Raw genomic sequence first — 21,505 nt, forward strand, 5'->3', positions numbered from 1 at the left:
CTTCAGATCCTGCCAAGCCCACGTTGTTTCACTGGCAATAGTAATTACTATCTCTTTCGCTTCCACAGGAATGTAACTTCTCCTTTCTTTAATACTACTTTCCGTTCCGTAGAAGTTGGGTACCTTATTCTTTCAAATTGCCTGATTTACACAAGTAATTAAACCCAGAGCCATTTTCCCAACATGTAATTGTTTTGGTTTGTTGCTATTGTTTAAAATATGAAGAAGGGGAATGTATATCTGAAAGCCTGTTCAACTTTTCATCGCTTCAGCTAATAACGCATATTACAAAATTCGTCTTTTGACCATACTGATTATAACACTTTACTAACTCTGCTTTTTCTTTAACCCTCATCTATGGATAGTAAAAGAAACAGCTTAGTAAACACGACATTTTGCTGAAAAGCATAAGCACTAACAGCAGGGAACTGAGAATAACAGCTACTTGAACGAAATTTATTTTATTACTTCAATTTTCAACTACAAGAAGTATTTGCAGTGCTTGTGTGGCCATCATCCTAATCTTTTTCTGCATGCAGCTCAGACATAACTTTTTCCCAATGGATATTGTTATGCACTGTGTTTATCTTTGACAGCATCCAGAATGGCTGGATATTCCCTTTCTTGAAACTGTATCCTGTTTCTGACACTGCTGAAGGACTGCTTTGGAGTACATGTTAGAAAATGTACTCATTTTATGCCTTTTACTACTTGCATTATTCCATAAACTAAGTCCCCGCTGTTTTAGTCACTGTACAGATGGAATAAATAAGACAGTCCCTGCTTCAACAACTTAGAATCGAAGTATGAGGGAAAAAGAGAACAGATGGATAAAGAAAGAGCGGGGAGTACAAGGAAGCAATGAAAACTATTTTGGTTAAGGTGGTAGGAGGGCATGTGTCAATCTAGCTATATGTGTGGGATAATCTTAAAAACCAACTCAAAGGAAGTAGCCTGGTGGATGTTTACAGTGAGCCTGCGGGGCAACACGATAGAACGCATGACGATGCATCAGGCAGTGGAAACTCTTGCTACCAAATGAGCAAACACAAGAAAAGTGAAAGCAGCTCAGTCCTGATGCACGACGAGGAAAAAGTAGAGAAATGAATATAGGGACAGGCATCATAAAAACAACAGCCAGGAAAATGACATATGTAAAGCAAAACTACAAGGGTCGAACTTGGAGAAAAGAATAGTGTAACTGAGATCCCAGAAGGTAAGAACCTGAACAAGAGTTCTGGCTGCACAGGTGACTAGGGAAGGTTATAGCTCTAAAACCATACAGAAAAAAACCGATCTGAATTATCAGCGCACAGTGCTGGAATGCATATTTATGTATGATATTAGAAGTAAATCGACACTGTTAGAACTGTATACAATAACTTCATTTCCTGAATTAAAACAGAAAAGTTAGAGACCATTTCTTGTAGCTATTGTCAAGGCTACTTTTTCCCCTACACACATTAATTTACCCTTACTGATGTTACATTTCACACATTGTTTTATAATTCTCAGTGTCACGAGATCCTCCTATACTGTTTCACAGTCATACCTACATTTATTACGTTAAATAATTCTTTGTCACCAGCAAACTGTGTTCGCTCATTATTTGCTCCCCTGATCATTTAATGAATACTTGGAATATCACATGTCCTTTTGAGCTCCCACTGCTGAACACCAAAAGGAATTCCTAAGCTGTGGTTCTCTCTTTTAATCAGTGATGAACTCAGGCACTATTTAAATTATAAAGCAAAAGGATGCGATGGAAGATTCAAAAGAGAAGTACAAGAATGATGTGAGCTGGGAACAAAGGAGGCTAGGGATGGGGTAAGGTGACCTGGACATTCAAATTCTTTACTCTAGAGAAGATACAGGAGCACTTTAGGTCTTTACCAGATTAAGGGGATGGACTGGATTATCTTTAAATTCCCTCTAGCACCTACATTCTATTTTCTTGCAGGTTCTTTAGCTGGCTTAATAGCAACAAAATAAATGGCACTGCAATCATTTTGAAGTTATGCAGATTTTTTTTTTAATTCTGTTAAAGAATAAGAAGTACAGTGGGAACCAAAGCAATATTATGTTCCCATATCTTTTGATTAGTTAATGTATCTAAAATGCTTTTAGTAACTATTTAATTAAGAACAGAATGTGTTGAGCTGAAATTAATATGCTGATATAAAGAAAACAGGGAAGTTTTTTCCTATGGTTTAATTTTAAAGAACCAAAATGAGAAGAGAAGCTTACAGTTAAATGTTCTTAGAGAATATTAATAGCAAAGAACCTGAATTCTGAAAGGAGCCATCTCAACAATCATACCTTTGCTTATTCATAGGTCATCAACCTAAGAAAGAAATAATGGTGCATTTATTTTAAAATTAGTTCTGAATTCTAAAGAAAGCCAAAAGTCTTATTATTAAACTTAAGTTAGAAAATGGTTTAATAGAGTGAGTCCCCTTTGCCTTTTTAACAGATTTGTCTTACAAGCCTGCTCATGCCAACAAAAATTTACTGCTCATTGCCAGCTTGAGTATTTCTTCTTATTTTGGCAGCTTTTTTGCTCTTTGAGCCACAGAACAAAAAAGCCCAGACAAGGGCATAATTTTGCTTTTTCCTTATTAAGAAACTACATATGAAAACACATAATCTTTTACTCAGAATTAAATAGAGTAGCATCTATTGAGATCATGAGATCAATTAGTCATAAGAAAATCTTCAAAAACCATTGATATTAAAAGGTAATTCAATTCAGCTCATTCATCTTAAAAAGTACCTTGACCCTGCAGGACTAAAGCTGCCCTAAATGGCAGGATCTATTACATAATCCATACTTAGGCTTATGTCACCACGCTGGAGGTTTCTCATTTAAATGAGATCAAAATATCTTTGCTATTTAGCATGGGCTTTAAGTCTTCAGCATTCCAACAAAGGATTCTTGGACCCAGCTGCACTTCATGTAAAATAAGGTTGTAACACTCAAGAAAATCAGACATATGCAAGTTTACCGGAATCTGTATGAGCTAGCAGAAAGCAATCTTTTCTGAAGGGCAATAATTCTAAAATATGAGGTAAAATAGGCAATTAGCTTTTACCTTACCTCTAACCAAGGATCTAAACTGCCCGAGACACTGATGAAGCTAAAAAAATATGGCACACTATCACTACAAAAATGGGAGATGATTCAAGAAGTAAGCGTACAAGTCTGCAAGACAATGTCCTTATGGCAGCATGATATATTTGGAGTTTGGCATTTCAGATAAATCTCTGCATCTACCAACAAGATATGTGAAAAAATATTTTGTGACACACGGTATTTATGATTATTTATGTTTGACAGCTTGAAGTAAATAGGACAAATTAAAATTTTCAAGTACTTTGACAGTTCTGTGGTTTGACTAAAGTTCACAGACTCTGAGGAATATGTGCTGTGAATAAAGGGGAGATGTAGAAATTCAGAGTGGGTAAGCCTTCCCGCTGCTGGTCTGAATTGGAACACTGCTAACAGAAAAGAGTTTGTAAAGGAAGGGTGAGGGTGGAAGAGCATTATTTTTTTCTTTTCAGGAAAAGAGAATGAAGAAAAGAGACTGAAATTTATAGGAGAGCAGAGGAGCAGATCAAAGAATGGAAGAAAATCATGGAAGATGATAGGAGCTGCAGGATGCTGAATATCAGGTAGATAAAAACGTATTTGTATATGAGAAGCTTTTGTCCCAACTGAGTCACGCAAGACATGGTTGTAGACACTTTGACTGACTCTGGCAGACTTCCTGTTTGTGGTGCAAAATGTGATGCAGCATTACTCTGAGCAAATTTATAACATTGTTTATAAAAATACTTAAGAAAGATGAAAAGAAAAGAAGCATGATTAAACAGCAAGGTCAGACATGCTATTCAAAATAAGAAGGAAACCTTCAAAACTCAGTCATGTCCAAATGAGAAAACCAATACAATATATCAAGTAAAAAAGGGGCAATTTGTGGAAGGATTAAGAACTAACTATACAATCTGTTTCAAATATATATCAGAAACAGGAAAACTTTCAGAGAATCTGTGGGACCAACAGGTCATAACAAAGTTTAAAAAAAAGACTTTCTGCATCCATGTGGTTTGAAAAGCCTGCCACAGAAGATGCAATTGTCTGCAAAAGCAGTTTTACTCTGAATAGATAAAATAGTAACAATCAGCAGAACCAGAGGGTATCCACCCTATAGATCTAAAGAAACGTGGGGACGGAATATCTGAACTACGGTCATGTAATTATCAGAAGGCAAGGTACTTCACCAAAGCTCTTGAAGACATTAGGCTACCATGACAAAAGAGGAAAAGTTCTCACATAGTGAAAGAGGAGATAGGGGTAAGTGGTTAAAAAATTTCTTTGTGAAGGAAGATCATTCTCTTTCTTTCCTGTAATCCTATGTCTGCATTTCTGCAAATGACTATTGACTCATGATTTCCAAAGCCAAGCTATGGATCTTTCATTTCTATGATTTGAAATGTCCTTTTCACTGTTATTGTATGTCCCTAAATTACAATAATCTCTTTTTTTGCCTTTTTTTTGTTGTTGTTATTTGGTTGATGGGGTTTTTTTGCTACAGCTGAATAAATAAACTCAATTAAAAGTTTGGGGAAATAAAGGAAAATGCAGGAAGTTTTTTATAATATTTTTAAAAAACAGCTTGTACTTACCTGCTTTCTGACACTGTACTATCTTCTCATATAAGCTATCTGTATTTTCAACTAGAGTCCTGATGGTCTGAATCATCTGTAGAGAAAATAAATTAAAATATACAGAAATATGAGTAAAATTCAATTTTTACCGAAAATTTGTATCTGTAAAAGATGCTTAAATTTGAACTCAAATCAATAATCTAAAATTTATTGTTAACATAATGAATACATTCATTTTCCTGGACATGACCAGGCAGAGAAGTGCCCTAAATGTAACATAAAGACATAAAAAATACGATGGTTTAGGTGTGGGATCTGTGAACACTGAAGTAAAATGTCTACTCCATAATTAATTGCCTATCATAGCAAGTGGAAATTATACAACTATTTACCAGGTAATTCACTTTTGGTGGCTTGGGTGAGATAACCTGGATGCAGGTTTCCTCTTCCTCTCTCACTTCGACATTCAGGATGATGACCACTCACCACCCAGTGCTTCCTTTTTCCTAGGGATCATCCCATTGCTTTTCCAGATTTGTTCCTCTACATTTTCCCTTTTTGTGGCTTGACCTGTACATATGTATGAGACCACACTCTATGGAGGAAAACAAATCACTCGAGGCTGGTACTGGAGAATAAGGAAATTAAATTATTTCTCTACCTGATCTTTCTAAACAAAAAGCCTTTCATGGAAGTTCAGCTGAAAGCACAACGATTAAGATGGAACCATGCAGATTTTTCAGCCTAGGCCATGTATTGGGAAGTGACAACTTTGCTTCGCACCTTACCCACTGACGTCTCTGGTATCCACTTAAGCAGACAGATTTCTCACCACTAAAACAATGACTAAAGTGTGACATGTTGCTTCTATGGGCATTCATGTGGAAATTATTTTTCCAATTAGGAGACCACAATTGCTGTTATGAGCAGGAACATTCCATGTTACAGGGGAAAAAACCTCAAACCTCTCTAACACTCTTCCTCAGAGAAATATTACTTTAAGAGGCATGACTACAGCAGTATTTCCTCAAACATATTAGAAGGAGCCTTCTCAAGTTGAGTGACATTGAGGTTGTTTTTCTAAACATTCCTCTAAGTGAGGCATGAATCAATTTGGAGAAGCAGGCAAGTAAGCCTCAGATTTTTGATCACGGCAAGTGTGCAAGCGAGGAGGAAGAACATCTGCATAGATGTAAACTACTCTACAGACTTCTATTACTTTCAGCTACACAAAAATTTGGTTGAAGTAAATGACAAACCATTTAAAAATAATTCTAGTTCTGTTTCTACTATTTCAACTTAAAATGATAAATAAAATTATGCAAATCCCCAGATTTTTAGTTATGCTATATATAAACAACATGTGAACAAGCAACTTCAGAGTATGCAGAGGTCATGATACTGGATAATTTAATTGAATCTTCACATCCTGATTAATCTGTATTTAATTTCAAGATACCTATTTATCCTAATTTCTATTATGTCAGCTTAAAAAAAAAAAAGGCAAATTATAATAAATGAGGAAAAAATAACTTGACCAGGTTCTAAGCTGCAAATGAAATACTTTAGCTTACCCATTTTTAACTGGATTGTTCTTTGAATATAAATATCAATGTTCACTCAAGCAAAAACTGCCTATAAATAGAATTACACCGATTACTAATTAGGTGCAATAAAGAGAACTATTTTAAAGACAAGCATACTTAAATAATAGAATACTATACTTCACCCAAATATGCTTCTATAGGGAGAACTGCAAACCAACTATTTGTCAAGGAGAAAGCTACATTTCACTATGTTTCATTACTATTCGGTCTTTAAAACAGTATTCAGAAATTCAAATGAAGCCACTGTAAATCTTCTTGAACAGCAAGGATTTTACCTGTTTCAATATGGATGTCATGTAACACATTTGCTTCTGCAATGCACTTAAATGAAGAGAACCAAAACACAGCTGACTTCAATCACAAATATACTTCTAATAACTGATGTTATTTTGCTAACCAGCTGAAAGGATACTGCAAAGCATCCCCCACTGAGCTTCTCCCACACTGAAAATCACCTTGCAAAATGAAATGCTGAGCATGTATGGCTCTTGTTTTGTCAGGACGCTAGCACACCATAATAAGGACTACAGTGGGATTCTCTGTTAATAAGAATCCTTTCACCTGAGAACCCTTTTGAGTGGAGTTCATAAAAGAGAGAGACCAACTGTGCTGCCTATTCAAGGTATTTGTTCTGGAGGCATGGTAAGAAATACTGCAACTGCCCTACATTAGTCTACTCTGTGTTCCTGACCCCATGTGTATAATAATGTAACTTCTAAGTCATCTCGGTTAGGTCCTATTCCAGACATGAAACATCTCTATTTGCTCTGTTTCCTTCATACCATACATTCTACGTGCACATCAGATAATTTAGAAATAGCGGAGAACAAGTCTCAGCAGATTAGAAAACTTACTCTGAGACACTGCACTGATTTTCAGAAATAAGAGAATTCAAAGATGAATAAAAATGCTTACATCACTGTTTCTTTGTTTACTTTCTGTATTGACAAAGCAAGAAAGTTGTACTAGTTCTGCAGATGAAAGGAAATGAAACTAAGCGCTGTTTCAGTGCTCTTTCATCATGGCAAGGCTAATACTGAAGAAGAATTTATAATCATGTGTGCAGATTTAATATTTCACAGTTTTGGTACGGAAAGTTGCTTTGCCTAAATACTCTCAGATCAAAAGCGACGTCCTCTCTGCAACTTCTGAAGAAAAATGTCAACGCATTTCATGTGACAGAACTTATTGTAATATCAAGTTTTATATTACCAAGGCCAGTAACAGTTACTTTCTTTATCTTTGGTCTCTAAAATACATACAAAGCTGTATTTAAGATTAACAGCACCACTAAGCAAAATTGGCTGAGCTAGCAATAATTCAGGGGTTGACTGCCACTACCATTCCATCAATATTATGCTACACCCCAATTTTGTTGATGTCCTTCACTAAGGAAATAACAGAGCAGTATGCTGTGTGCATGAGTAGGTCTCACCTTTTGGTTGTGTTAATTAATAAAGTAACAGTATTAGTGGATTATAGTTTTATTCTTATATTGCTCGTCACCATGAGTCACCTTTTAGTATCTATTCAGCTATTTGTTAAGACTCTTACGGAGCGTTTGAACATATAAATTCTCTCTGGTGTTCAAGCCAAAATTATAACATCATGAAAACATTCATGTAGATATTAACAGAGACTGAAAGACTTTTGGTAGACACAGCATATGGAACAACTGAGTATAAATGGTTATATTTAAACAGAAAATTAGCCTGATCCAAATGATACTTGTACGTATGTGTGTGCTTGGTATAAAAGTGAAGTAGAAAATGATGAGTAAGCAGGAGCTTTAGTGTGAAAAACAGTACGTCTGCAGCAGAATGAGAAATTAAATTCTCAAGGCAAACTAGTTGTGGAAATTGAGGAGAAAGACCAAGTAGAGTCTAGTATATATTAGACTAGTCTATACTGAACAAGCCAATCAATAAGCAGGTATTTGCTAACTACAGCCAACTTTGAGAATATTATCAGTGACAAAACTGGAAAGAGAAATGCATACAAATTTAATAGGGAACAACCAGCTACCAGCTGATCATTAAAAATGCACTGCAAATTACCCACACCTATTCTAAGAAAAGAACAGATATTATATGAAGTTTAGTAGCTATACTTTCTAGCAAGTCTTTTACAATGTTAATTCCCATCTCTAACCTATGTTGCTTTTTTTTCTGGAAGTAAAGATTAAAAATGTCCAACGAATATATTTTAAATACAGAATGTATAACACTTGCCGGAATTGGTCCAACTGTCCCTTCAATTCCCACCTCCCCACACCACCCCAATCTTAATATGACCAGAGAACTGCTCTGGTGCTCACTACATACAGCACTATCTTCCCTTTTTTTTTTTTTTTTGGTCAATGGAAAATGGGAAATGCAGAATGGTATGCTTTATGAGCCTTGCAGTCATCACATTTTTGCGGAGGCCAGGCTGACAGTTTGATCTATTATGTCAAAATCTATTTGTTAAATCATGCAACTGTTTTACCTAGCTATCAGAAAAACTGTCAGTAATTCTAACAAAAGGACAAATGTCAAGAAAGATGTAAAAAAATATTTAAATTATTCTTAAGGGGTCTTAGAAATAAACACTAAATGATTAGTCCAGAGTTCTCAGTGAAGATTAGAGACCTGTATTATTATATATTGTCCCTGCCGTAAAAAGCATGATGATGGTTAGAAATCAAAACAATTCTTGCTTCAAACTGATGGAACGGTGTTGCTAACAGTACCATTCACCACTTAGGTGACAGTCTCTTCACAAACCAAATGAAGAAGTTATATACTTAAAAAAATACATATCTATCCTCTTTTGCAGCAAAATAGAACTCTCATTAAAAGAGACAGTTACAGACAATTAAAAAATAATATACATGTCTAGAGTACCCTTTAGGCTTATTTTTTATGTTGCAAAGCTTTGTTAAGCCTGTTTCGTTGTTTTATGAAAGAGATAAGTGCTATCAACTAATGCTGTGTACGTCTATGCATGTATATAAGTGCTCACACGTATGTACACATGCATGTATTTGAGACCATTCATTCAATTTCAGCTGAATTTGAACACGTGAAGATCTATTTCTACTAAGCTCATGAAGACAGGTCTTCTGGTAGAAGACAGAACATCCTGTTTATGCCCCCAACTTCGGGAAAAGATGTAGATTGAACTCAACTCTAAATATTTTAAACATCACATTTAACAAAGAATAGAGACCTTGAGAAAGAAATCTTTAAAAAAACCCAGGATTTATTAATTCCTCTCCATGTGGAATTGGTTGGTAGCACACCAAGAGAGACATCAGCTGCACTTTAAAGTGGAAAAACCAGCCAATGATAAACTGTGTCTGGCTGATGAAACTCAGTGAGAGAAAATACCTTCACTGACAGAGCTGCAGCACCAGGGATGAACTTTATTTTTAGCAAGTAAAGCACACTACACATTTGCATTTTGAAATCTGTGAATATGTGTTGCCAGTACTGTTAGACCTACATTCCAAGGTTGGAACTGAAACCATACAGTAGGTATAAACCAAATCTTTATTAGAATGGCTCTCTCCACGAAATGCTGCTCACATTCTCCTTTTGTCTGAAATCTCAGCATATTAGATGTACTTCTGAGACCACAAACTACACCATTTCTGAAAACAGTTTAGTATTCAGTGGCCAAACCGGTGCTCTTAACAGTAGTAACAAAAATGTAATTTGCATTTTCCAGATATTTTTATTAAGTCCAGAATAGTACAAATAGCACCAATAGCAAATAGCACTTCATAAAAAATGAAACCAAACACAGGGCATCCCAAACTACAATGCATAAACTGCTAACAGTATCTGCACCATTTCAAAAGACGTGTGTGACCCAGAGAGGGTCAGAAGTTGCTACCATTGCCCCAAGCAATAATGGCAAGGAAAAGAAGTCTGGTAGGGACACTGTATAAACACTTCTATTCTCAAGAACCGTTGTAGGTACCAGGAACTCAAACAAAATATGGTCAGTTCTAATTAAATATATCTATAACCTGTATCTAAGCAGTCCAGTATTCAATGTCAATGCACCAGAAGGCATTTTTGTTGTGGCACTGGAACAAGCAAAAGAAGTCCTTTCAGTGACAACTGCCACGGTCAGCTTGCTCTGAAGTTGCATAAAGAGTTGTTTTGAACTATATATACTGCCTTTGATTTTCCTCTGGGGAAGAATGGTGTTATAGCAATAAGGAAGGAAATGCCTGGAGAATCAGACTGTAAACTCAATATTAAACCTCAGAACTCAAATGAATTGTTCTAACAGTGTGGACAACACAATGAAAGCATTCTGAAATGTCCAGCTTTTAACTAGCACCACCACAAATGACAGAAGTGGACGTCTTATAAGCAAGCAACTCATGTTCACGTTACTACCCTCAGTTCAAAACTTAATAAGCAGTGATAAAAACCTTACACCTACCACCCTTGAGACTGCTAGCACTAGCGCAGTGCTACTCAGTTTTCAAGAGTAAAGGGTCCACAAGTTCAAACAGGAGTGATATACAGCAAAGAAATATGTTGAAGTAATTGCAAAGTAGCATCTTAAAAGAAAGAACAATATATGTTTCTCTGTCCCAAGTTCAAGTTACAGTCTTCCAGAAAACCTCTTAGCAGAGCTTTAAAATATATAAAGAATACCTTGCAAAATTGCACGGAAAAGATAACTGAAAAAAGATAGCTGAACAGTTTTCAGAGATTACAACTTCCTGATGACTACTACTGACAAGTGATGAGACAGGAAAAAACCCGCAAAGGCCCCAGCAGAGCAGATTTCTATTATTCTTTTAAAGTTTTTCTTCAAATCGCAGAGAAACTTTAGAAATTAACAATGAAAGACCACAGCTAGTCCATGAGCTGAGTAATTCATGTTATATAAAGTAGGTATTGATTGGCAATAGATACACTGAGTCTTGTTTAATGACAATTTCATGGAACGCAGAGACCTATATGTGGGATGCATCCATGAGTCCTGAGGGGGTGGACTGATGTCATTGCAAGGCAACTCTTGGTTATCTTTGAAAGGTCATGGCAATCAGAGGACATTCCGGAGGACTGGAAGACAGCAAATTTCACTCCTATCTACAAAAAGAGTAAGAAGGAGGACCAAGGAACTACAGGCCAGTCAGGCTCACTTCAATCCCTGAGAAGGTGGTGGAGTAAATCCTCTTGGAAACCATTCCCAAACACAGGAAGGACAAGAAGGTGATTGGGAAAAGTCAGCATGGATTTCCAAATTGGGCTTAACCAACCTGACAGCCTTCTACAATGAGGTGACTGGTTTGACGGAGGAGGGGAGAGCAGTGGATGTTTTTTATTTTGACTTTACTGAGGCTTTCAACACTGTCTCTCGTAACATCCTCACAGACAAACTGAGGAAGTAAGTGGAGGCCAGATAAGTGGGCAGTGGACTGAAAAGTATCTGACCAGCCAGGCTCAAAGCATTGTGGTCAGCAGCATGAAGTCCATCTGGAGGACAGTCACTACTGGCTGATACTGGAGCTACTACTGTTTAAACATTGTCATCTATCACCTGGATGATGGGGCCGAGCGCATCCTCAGCAAGTTGACAGAAGATACAAAACTCGGAGGAGGCCGGACACAGCAGATGGTGGTGCTGCTGCTCAGAGGGACTTTGACAAGCTGGAGAAGTGGGCTGACGTAAGGAACCTCATGAAGTTCAGCGAAGGGAAGGGCCACGTCCTGCACCTGGAGAGGAATGACCCCGTGCACGCAGCAGTACAGGCTGGAGGCTGACTGGCTGGAAAGCAGCTTCAGAGAAAAGGACCTGGGTGTCCTGGTGGACAGCAAGTTGAGCATACCGAAGGAAGTACATCGCCAGAAGACCGAGGGACTTGGTCCTTCCCTTCTACTCAGCATGGGTGACGTCACATCTGCAGTGCTGCATACAAGCCTGGACTCCCCAGTAAAAGAGAGACATAGACATGCTGGTTTGAGTCCAGCAAGGGCCGCAAAGATGATTGATGAATGGACTGCAGCATCTTTCACATGAGGAGAGGCTGAGAGAGCTGGGACTGTCCAGCCCGAAGCAGAGAAGGCTCGGTGGGAATCTGGGGTGGTCAAACACTGGAAGAGGTTGCCCAGAGAGGTTGTGGAGTTGATGAATATTCAATATCCTTGATGATATTCAACAGCCAACTGGACACAGCCCTGGGCAATCTGCTCTACCTGACCCTGCTTTGAGCCAGGTGGTTGGACCAGACGATCTCCAGAGGTGCCTTCCAACTTCAATGATTCTATGTAAATAAGGATTTTAGTAAAGTTGACATCTCTAATCAAAAGAAATTTTTAGAACTGAGCTTTCTGTCTCAAGACAACAACCAATAATAACTTCATTATAGAGAAAAATTAGGTGTGGTTTTGCTCAGATCATCCAAAGCTGCTCTATATTGAAGACCAGCTGATCTTTCTACTATCCAAGTATATTCCTAAGCGCCAAGATAAGAAAACAAAGCTGCTAACTACTACTTCTGTACACACAGAGGACTCCTCACATCAAACTAAACTTGGTTCAAAGCAATAAGTTTTTTAGCCAACATATTGTCTAAACTAGAAATTATTTCTCCAACTATGCAAGAAAATAAATTTAGCACAGAAATACAGAGTCATTGAGGTTGGAAGGGACCTCTGCAGGTCATCTGGTCCAACTTACCCTGCTCAAGCAGGGCCACCTAGAGCAGGCTGCCCAAGACCATGTCCAGATGGCTTCTGAATATCTCCAGTGGTGGACACTCCACAACCTCTCTGGGCAACCTGTTCCCATGCTCAGTCACCCACACAGTGAAAAAGTGTTTCCTGATGTTCAGATGGAGCCTCCTGTGTTTCATTTCATGCTTCTTCTCCTGTCACTGGGCACCACTGAAAAGAGCCTGGCTCTGTCCTCTTTGCACCCTTCCTTCAGGCATTTATACACATTTATGAGATCCCCCCCAAGCCTTCTCCAGGCTAAGCAGTCCCAGCTCTCTAAGCCTTTCCTCATAGGAGAGATGCTCCTGTCCCTTTGTCATCTTTGTTGGACTCTCTCCAGCATGTCCATATCTCTTGTACTAGGGAGCCCAGAACTGGACACAGCACTCCAGGTGTGGCCTCACCAGTGCTGAATAAAGGGGAAGGATCACCTCCCTTGACCATAACATATATCATATATTATGATAGCATTGTGTTTCCCTTTAGACTTTAACAGGCTGTCCTCTGACAGGACAAATGAAGAGGAAATTTCCATTATGCTTCCTGAACTCACTGGCATATTACGATATAAACGTAAATGCTGTACCTAATTGACAGTGGCAGTATATCCCCATAAGTGGGAAAAACATAGGAATGGACTCATGGTTTCACTTTTTCAGCCTCCTTTCCTCTCTCACCTCTTTTTGAGATGTTTTGTATTCTAGGAAACACATACATGGAACAGTTGGGGTTTTTTTTCCTTCAGAAAGAAGCAAGCTGAGATTATGCCATAATGCAGTCAGGAGCGTAAGAGATGAAATCCACTTACCGAAACTAATTCTTGAAGGCCCAAGAAAAAATACGACATCATCTGTTCTTAATTTTGCAGTATCCCAAAATGAATTAGATTTCCCACAGCTCGAGAAAATTTACCAAAGGAACAAACAGTCCACAAGTTCTCCCTTAAAAAGTCTTATGTTCTTTCTTAATTCCTCATGAGTGAAGTATTTGAGAAAGACTAGGTTGAAGACAATAATCAGCAGCTCTCTTCTAAACTATGCACACAATGACATCAAACTCTTTTAAATCCAACAGTCGTTTCTCCTTGCTTTCCTGACACTCTGGCAGTTACAGCAAAATGATTTTCATCGTTTTTAAACTAAAACTGATAGAATGAAAACACTATGTAAAAAGCGAACAATAAGGAAGCACATATATATGAAAGGAAAATATCCTATATCTGTGAAGAGAAGCAGAAATTTAGCGTCCTTGTGAAAAAATTAATAGGTAGTGTTATTTTTGAAACTAAAACTGTCAGTAACAGTTCCAATAACCACAATTTTTTCACACAGGAATCACAGAGACAAATAGAAGATTAAGAATTTATTGAGAAAGAAAAAGAGAACTACTATTGGAAATACAGAGTACATTTAAGAGAAGTTGCTATGCATCTGACCTATTTTTATGCTCTTCCATAAACATTCCATTGGACTACATTAGAAACAGGACAGTAAGCTAGATGAACTCCTCTTCCTAGGTAGTCGTATTATTTTATGCTCTTAGATATACGGTGAGTCAGCCATTAGCCAGAATGGGATTAGTGAGAGGATACAAAAAGCTTCACTGTCCATGCTCTTAACAAAAAATTAAGAAATCTTGACTTCCCAGGAGCATCAAGTTGTCATTATCAGAGCTTTTCAATCAATGTAAAACAGCTCATACATTCCAACATTTGGCACTGGAGTGTGAATATCCAAAATTAGACGTTTGTTTCTGCCCTTGTGGACTGAAAAGCCCAACATAAGCTGAGGTTATCATCTGCAGCTCTGTTTTTGGAAGCATAATTGCAACCTTCAGTTTAGAATGACTGTCCTGTTATAAAACAGGAAAAATAAAGACTGATAATAAGCAACATAACTCTTTTTGAAGAAACTGCCCAAGCTATTCACTATATTTTCCATCAATACTTTGTTTTCCATCAGTTTTTGTGATAGACTAACAACTACACAATCAGTAACTATTGAAATTCATCTCAAAAACCAGGATCTACAATTATTATAGTTTATTAAACATGGGAAAACCCAATAGCTGGGCTATTTGCAATATATTGCAATGAATGATATATGTTTTCCCTTAGATCTCTTCACCACTGAACTGTATCCATTTATTACCTAAATAAAGACAGTTCTAACTCTGCAGAGACTTGATAATGAAAGTAAACATACTGTACAAAGCCAGAGGCAATAATGGAAATAGTGAGACAGTGTGTGTTATCGGTATTTAAATATTGCATTTCTATTACCAACTCTGAAACTTATCGTTTTAACACACATTATAACAATCCACCACTAAGACTGATAAAGTTGTTTCAACTCTAAGCACCCACATACCTCACACCTTGACAATCTTTGCAAATCTGGGGGCATCATTAAGTCATGCATCTTCAAGAGTACTTAGCTATTTTAGCTAGACCAAAGGTTTTGGAGCTATACCTACTATCTCTAATCCACTTACTGGAAAAACATACTTTAATGCAAAAATCAACACAAGCAACTGTCTTTAACAGTTCTTTTCCTGTTGGAACATCAGGTTATGTTCAACATTTACTCCAGCTATCAGAGAAGAGCTAAGAATTTTAAAAGGCTAAAAATTTAATAGTAACTTCATTTCAATATGAGCATTTGAAAAGGGACTTTGCCAAATGCTTTTGGAAAATCCAACCAGACTAATCGTCCATATCTACATGCTTCTTGACTTCAAAAAACTCCAAGAGATTAATGAGCGCTTCACTTTATAAAAGCTGTATTGACTCTTCCCAACATGACATGTTTCTCCATGTTTCCTCTAATCTTCTTCTTCAAAACAGTTTCTACCCATTTTCACAGTACAGATGTCAGCCTGTCTGATCTGTAATTTCATGATCTTCCCTGGAAATCTCTTAAAACACTGGCACCACACTAACAACTTTGATAGCCAGTTTTAAGTGAGAGGATACACACAACAATTAGCAGTTTGGATATATCAACTCTTTTGATGTTTCAGAACCCTTGAACGAATATCACCTCTTTCCGGCAATTTTTTTCTCAGTCATTTCGCCTTTCCTGTGTAATATCTTCTATCGGCATTTCAGTTAGAGGTGAATTCTCCAATGAGGCCTTCATAGAGAAGCGTTTCATGTGAAACCTTAATCTCCACAGGTAAATGAATGCAAAAACTAATTTAGTGTTGTGGTTTTATTTCTTTTCCTGGGGCTTTCTTTTATACTTCAATCAATTAGTGGTCATACACACTCTTTTAACAGGCTTCCTGTTTCTGGTATTTTCAGAAAAGAAGTTACTGTTATTTTTAAGTCTGTGCAGGTCATTCCTAAAATTCTTCACTATCAGCTTTCTTATATTTTTATTTAGCCATGGCAGGGTTAAATATCTATCCTATCTTCCTCATTTGCATGTGACTTCAGCTTTTTGGAAGATGCCTTCTGCTTTTGAACAGCACCTCCTCTTTTTTATCCTCCTCAAGTGTTTTTTGGTAAGCGGTACATATTTACTTCAAGCCCCCTGTGTGATATCTTTAGTGTGTCTATGATGTCTATTCTTTTGACTACTTCTCTTACTTTTTGTTTTAACAAGGTTCCTTATTTTTAGGTAGTTATGCTTGTAAGTACAAAAGCAAGGAATAACAGCTTTTCAATCTTCTGTGCAAAGCCTAGGTTCTTTGCTTTATAAGCCAGATGATGCTAAGAGTTAAATTGTAACATGGAACACCCACGGAGCTGGACTCCAGAAGACATGAGCTCAAGACCAACATTCTGAACCAACCAGGAAACAGAACACAGCTATCACAGTCTATGCCAGTCACGTATTCCTCAGAAAAGGTACCAGATGGAAAAATATGGATTTTCTTCAGGTGCCCAAAGCAGATAGTGGTCAGATGCTATCACATGATTTAAAAACATGAGATGCAAAGACTGAGTTCGATTACAGGAGATTGGTGACCATCTTGAACTCAGCCTTCTCTGCCACAATCAGAAACTGCATATTTAGATCAAAATAAAGTTACACAAGAGTTAAAGTAACCTATTCACTCGCTCTGTTTTAGGAGATAAACTGGTAATTACCAGCACTACACCCGGTATTTTTTGGTTACCCCAGAAGTTTGCAATCTCGAAGGTTAATTTGTGGAACAAAGGCTTCTCAACCGCATAACTCTGGCACATTAGTAAGCTGAGATGAAGTAGAAAAGTTTTCATCTACTTGTTCTCTCAAGATACAATTCTATAACCACAGCAGAATGATTGAAATCCTTCTTACTGCATTTGCAAAGTAACCATAACCAAGGACCTACATCAACAACAAGATAATTAATACAGATTTTACAAGCTAAGCATAACTCAAAATGGATTTGCTAATCATTCTTTTTTAGGCCCTGTGAAAGAGGCAATGGATATATTATTTGCTTCCTTCAGAATTCTGAGCTTCAATCCAACATGCCCGATACAGAAGTGCCCTGCCCAATTCATCTATGTTGATATCAAGATGAGTTTTAAAGGTAAAGAATAATTAGGTTTTTGATAAGTAGCTGAAGTATGAGAGGACTATTAACATTTTACTAACACCTTGGCAATCAGTCCCTTTTAGATAGTCTTTTAATAAGCCCTACTAGTACTAGTCCAGTCTATAACTCTTCAAGGTATAGCGTCAAACTTCCCAACAGGATGGACATGTTCAAGTGCAAAATATAGGCTATCATATTCAGTTTATGTCATCGGCCAAATTTGCAACTCCATAACATGAAGTTAACTTCCACATGACTGCATATGCAATGTGCCCTATTGAGTCAGTAGTTGAAATGAGCCAACAATAAGGTAATCGGATCTAAGCTTACTATTGAGCTACTAATCACCAATCATCTGTTTTCCAATTCCCTAGCTTTGCTGTACTTTAATACCTCTCATCTTCATCATCTCACAACCCCCACCAATAAACACAGCCCTGCTCTCAAGCCTATCCCTAGGGTGTGTATACAAAATCTATTCAACTTACTTACTTGATTTCATTTGAATCAAATACAGACCTCCTATACTGTAGTCTGCAGACTCTATTTTGAATCACGGCATAACCTCAACATTAAAAAAATAAAAAAAAAACCCAGCACCAGAAACTGTGAAAAAATTGATCTAGCAGCATTATCTAATTAGGATTTAGTAACATTTAATGCTAATTATTGTAGCAGCATTACTTTATCTTCTTTCACACAGGTACAGTTCTCTGCCTTTTCTGCACTACTTTCCTCTTAGAAGTAAATGCCTGCTTGCAAAGTTCAGAAAACCTTATCTTCATCAGATGGGACACTTCATCCTCCACTAAGGGCAGACAGAGACAGTCAAATTCTCCACAATATCTGGCTTCATTTGTATGATCCTCTAGCATATCTTTGCAGGGTTATTACACTCATCACTGAGTAATGCTGCAGACTTAGGACGAGACAATTTTTTTTTTCTCTTGCTATAGCATAACTTTTTAAGGTTTACTTACTGTTTATCTTAAAGGTTATAAGACATTAAAAAAAAAAAAAAACAAACATGCAATGGTGTGGAAGAGGCACTTGCCTTAACTCCAAGCTTCAGTCTGCAGCACTGATCAGTGATGGGTGTGATGACACCAACAGAGTGCATGCTGAAGTATCACATAAAGGAAGCTGAAGTTCATGAACGAGAGGGAAAAATAAAACATTGTTAAACAGTGAAAAGATTTTAGGGTGAAAAATACTCAGGAGCATGGAGAAGCTAGAGAAAAATACACAACTTAAACTTTTGTCTTTCTCAAAAATTCCTAGTTATATTTGGTTTTCATTATTCTGAAAAGACACCCCAGCTCCTATAACATGGATAAAAGCAGAAGACCCTTTTATTTCCTGGGTAAACTTCTGGTTCCAATAATGCTGGTGACAAATTACTCATTAAATTCAAAAAAACAATATTTTAATCCATTAATACTACTAGCCTTTATCACTTATATCTCCTCCATTAATGTAGTAGTGAATGCTGACAATTTAAGAAAGCATTATGTGCTATCTGTTTACATGTAAAAAACCCAAGTATCTAGTGATATGCTAATTAACTTCTTATCATTTGCCTCATTGTTTCTTTAAAAAAATGTATGTACCTGTGCTAGGCTGAAGATATTCTCACCTTTCCATGTGCCCCTGCGGTATTGCACTCTTGTAATTATGTCAGTGTGGAGTGACTGTCCCACTGTAAAGGTCTTACATCCTTTCTCACTTTACAGAGCTACGATGAGTCCTTCAAGCACTCCCAATGTAAACAAATTCTGAATATTGCTTTCTATGTTTATTATCATTTTATAAAAAGGAGAGTATTTCTGACAAATAAGAATCCCTTCATTAGCCAAAAATATCACGATCCTGAAACAGCAGTACTTTGAGAACATCATTACATGTGCCACACTGAGAACGCACACAAGGTAATGACAGCCCATGTATTTATGGTACTAACCGAGGTTTATTTAGCAAACATTTAACACAATCTCTGTTATCAACACGATTTCATACTTACAGTACTTGCCACACTGGAGGAACATAGTTATATAATTTTGACCTACATTGAGGCCTAAGCCAGCAGAAAATAAGACAAGTAGGTAATCATCACTTTGACAGTACATCTACCCTTTCTTAATTCTGGATAAGGCTTCTCATATTAAGCTAAATTTTACACCCACCTGTCAATAAATCATATCAAAAAAATCCCCAAGCCAAAACCAACCATTGAGATAATATGTGTCATTTTGAGGGCTCACTATATTAATTTACACCAAAAACACACAAAAAGAACACTATCTATGACAGTATCAGACTCTAAACATCTGCCACTATAGCAAATATCAATATATGAGCTAAATAGGTTCACATCTCTTGTCCTCTACTTGAGGAAAGGATGATACAGATGTCTCCCACTGTTTCACAATGTGCTTTCAGAAACAAGTGCTATCAGTATGGCTCCCATGGCTGACTTCATTCTCCAGTACACCCTACAGATTTTAATTGCTTAAAACCTTTTGTCAAACTGGACAGAGTATTGGCAAGACTAAAGTTTCAGAAATTGAAATGCATCTCATTAGTTTAATTTGTAAGTTTTATTTGACAAAAATAATCTTCATTTTTACTGATCTTCAATGTCATTTAGAGCTAGAAGCACTATCATACTCTTTGTCTTTGTATGAAATTGAGTCTTCATGCTTTAGGGAAGAGCAGATGGAAAAATGCTTTGAACGTGCCACTAAATAAATATTCTATTATTCTTACATATGAAAATAAAGTATAGATTTCTAAAGTACACAAATATTGAAATCATGTGTAGACTGCAGGATGTGGGGGAAAAAAACATATGTGAGAGACACGGAGCAAACCAAACTTGGATTGTAAAGATTTCTGAAGTCATGAGTCACCTCTATCTAAGTGACATTCAAACAAAAAGATTTAATCCAGACTTACAAAAAGATTTTAAGTATCTGGAATAGCTTAGTAACTAACAAGCAGCATCACCACATCAGAACAAACTGCAGGTAAAGGCATCTCCATCAACAAGATAGAACTTCATTACGTACATGTTACAGGTATAATCCCAACAATCAAGCTTGTTCGCATCCTAATTATAGTGATATCCTATAAGCTACCACTAAGAGGATATACCACTATCTTCTTGTAACTGTGCTACCATTCCAACCAAATTCTGTTGTATTTACATCATCACTGAACTACATAAACTCTACCTAAATTGCTAATTACAAATGAGTGCTTTTTGGACTTTGGTATAGCATTATTCTAAAGCTACTGTTTCTTTAGAAAGCAGTTTAAAAGATATATATGAAACTGGGCTACTGGCTTCTTTTCCTTCATTTTCTTTCTTTAAATAGCAAGGACTTTTTTTAAAACAGTGACTTGATCCTGCCAGGTGACGTTTCTCATCTTAGTGCACAAAATTAATGCAAAATTATCCTAGAAATGTTTACTTATTGTCAGATGATACAGCAAATTAAAGAAATCATTAAATAAATAAATAAAGGCTCAATTACTCTGTGTTAGGTTACTTCAGTGGAAGTAAGGGGGACATTTCAAATCACGCTTGTCTGGATCTTTTTTGCATACTTTAAATAAATGCAAGGCAGATGTAAGTCAGTATTTCTCAGTGTATTAGTTCTTCCTTCCTTCTTGCAAAATGTTTAATTTCCAGTCTCTAAAGACACAATTTACGTCTTTACTGAAGTATACAGGCTGAAGTTAACATTACAGCTGCTTACAGATGTAAAGATGCCTAATCAAATGAGATCTGTAAGAAAGATACAGCAAAGGAAAATGAAAAAGCATGTGTAGAATTTAACACTTCAAGGTGCTGATAAAAGCACAATTCCTAAAAGCACTTCCTGACATTTTTCTATTCTATGTTAAGTCAAAGCCAAAAGAAATCAAGGTCCACAAACTAGAAAATGTAAAGTAGCAAATTAGCGTGGG

General features: G+C 36.9%; 1 protein-coding gene across 1 annotated transcript in view; it reads right to left on the reverse strand.

Moving 5' to 3' along the window:
• PLCL2 (phospholipase C like 2) overlaps positions 1-21,505 on the reverse strand; it is a 106,652-nt gene that overhangs the window by 19,117 nt on the left and 66,030 nt on the right. Inside the window, exon 5 of the mRNA XM_082319478.1 lies at positions 4,687-4,762. Coding sequence (XP_082175604.1) covers positions 4,687-4,762 — 76 coding nt within the window. The remainder of the gene's footprint in view (positions 1-4,686; positions 4,763-21,505) is intronic.

This window comes from Platalea leucorodia, assembly GCF_965183815.1.
Source record: "Platalea leucorodia genome assembly, chromosome: 1".
Taxonomy (NCBI): domain Eukaryota; kingdom Metazoa; phylum Chordata; class Aves; order Pelecaniformes; family Threskiornithidae; genus Platalea; species Platalea leucorodia.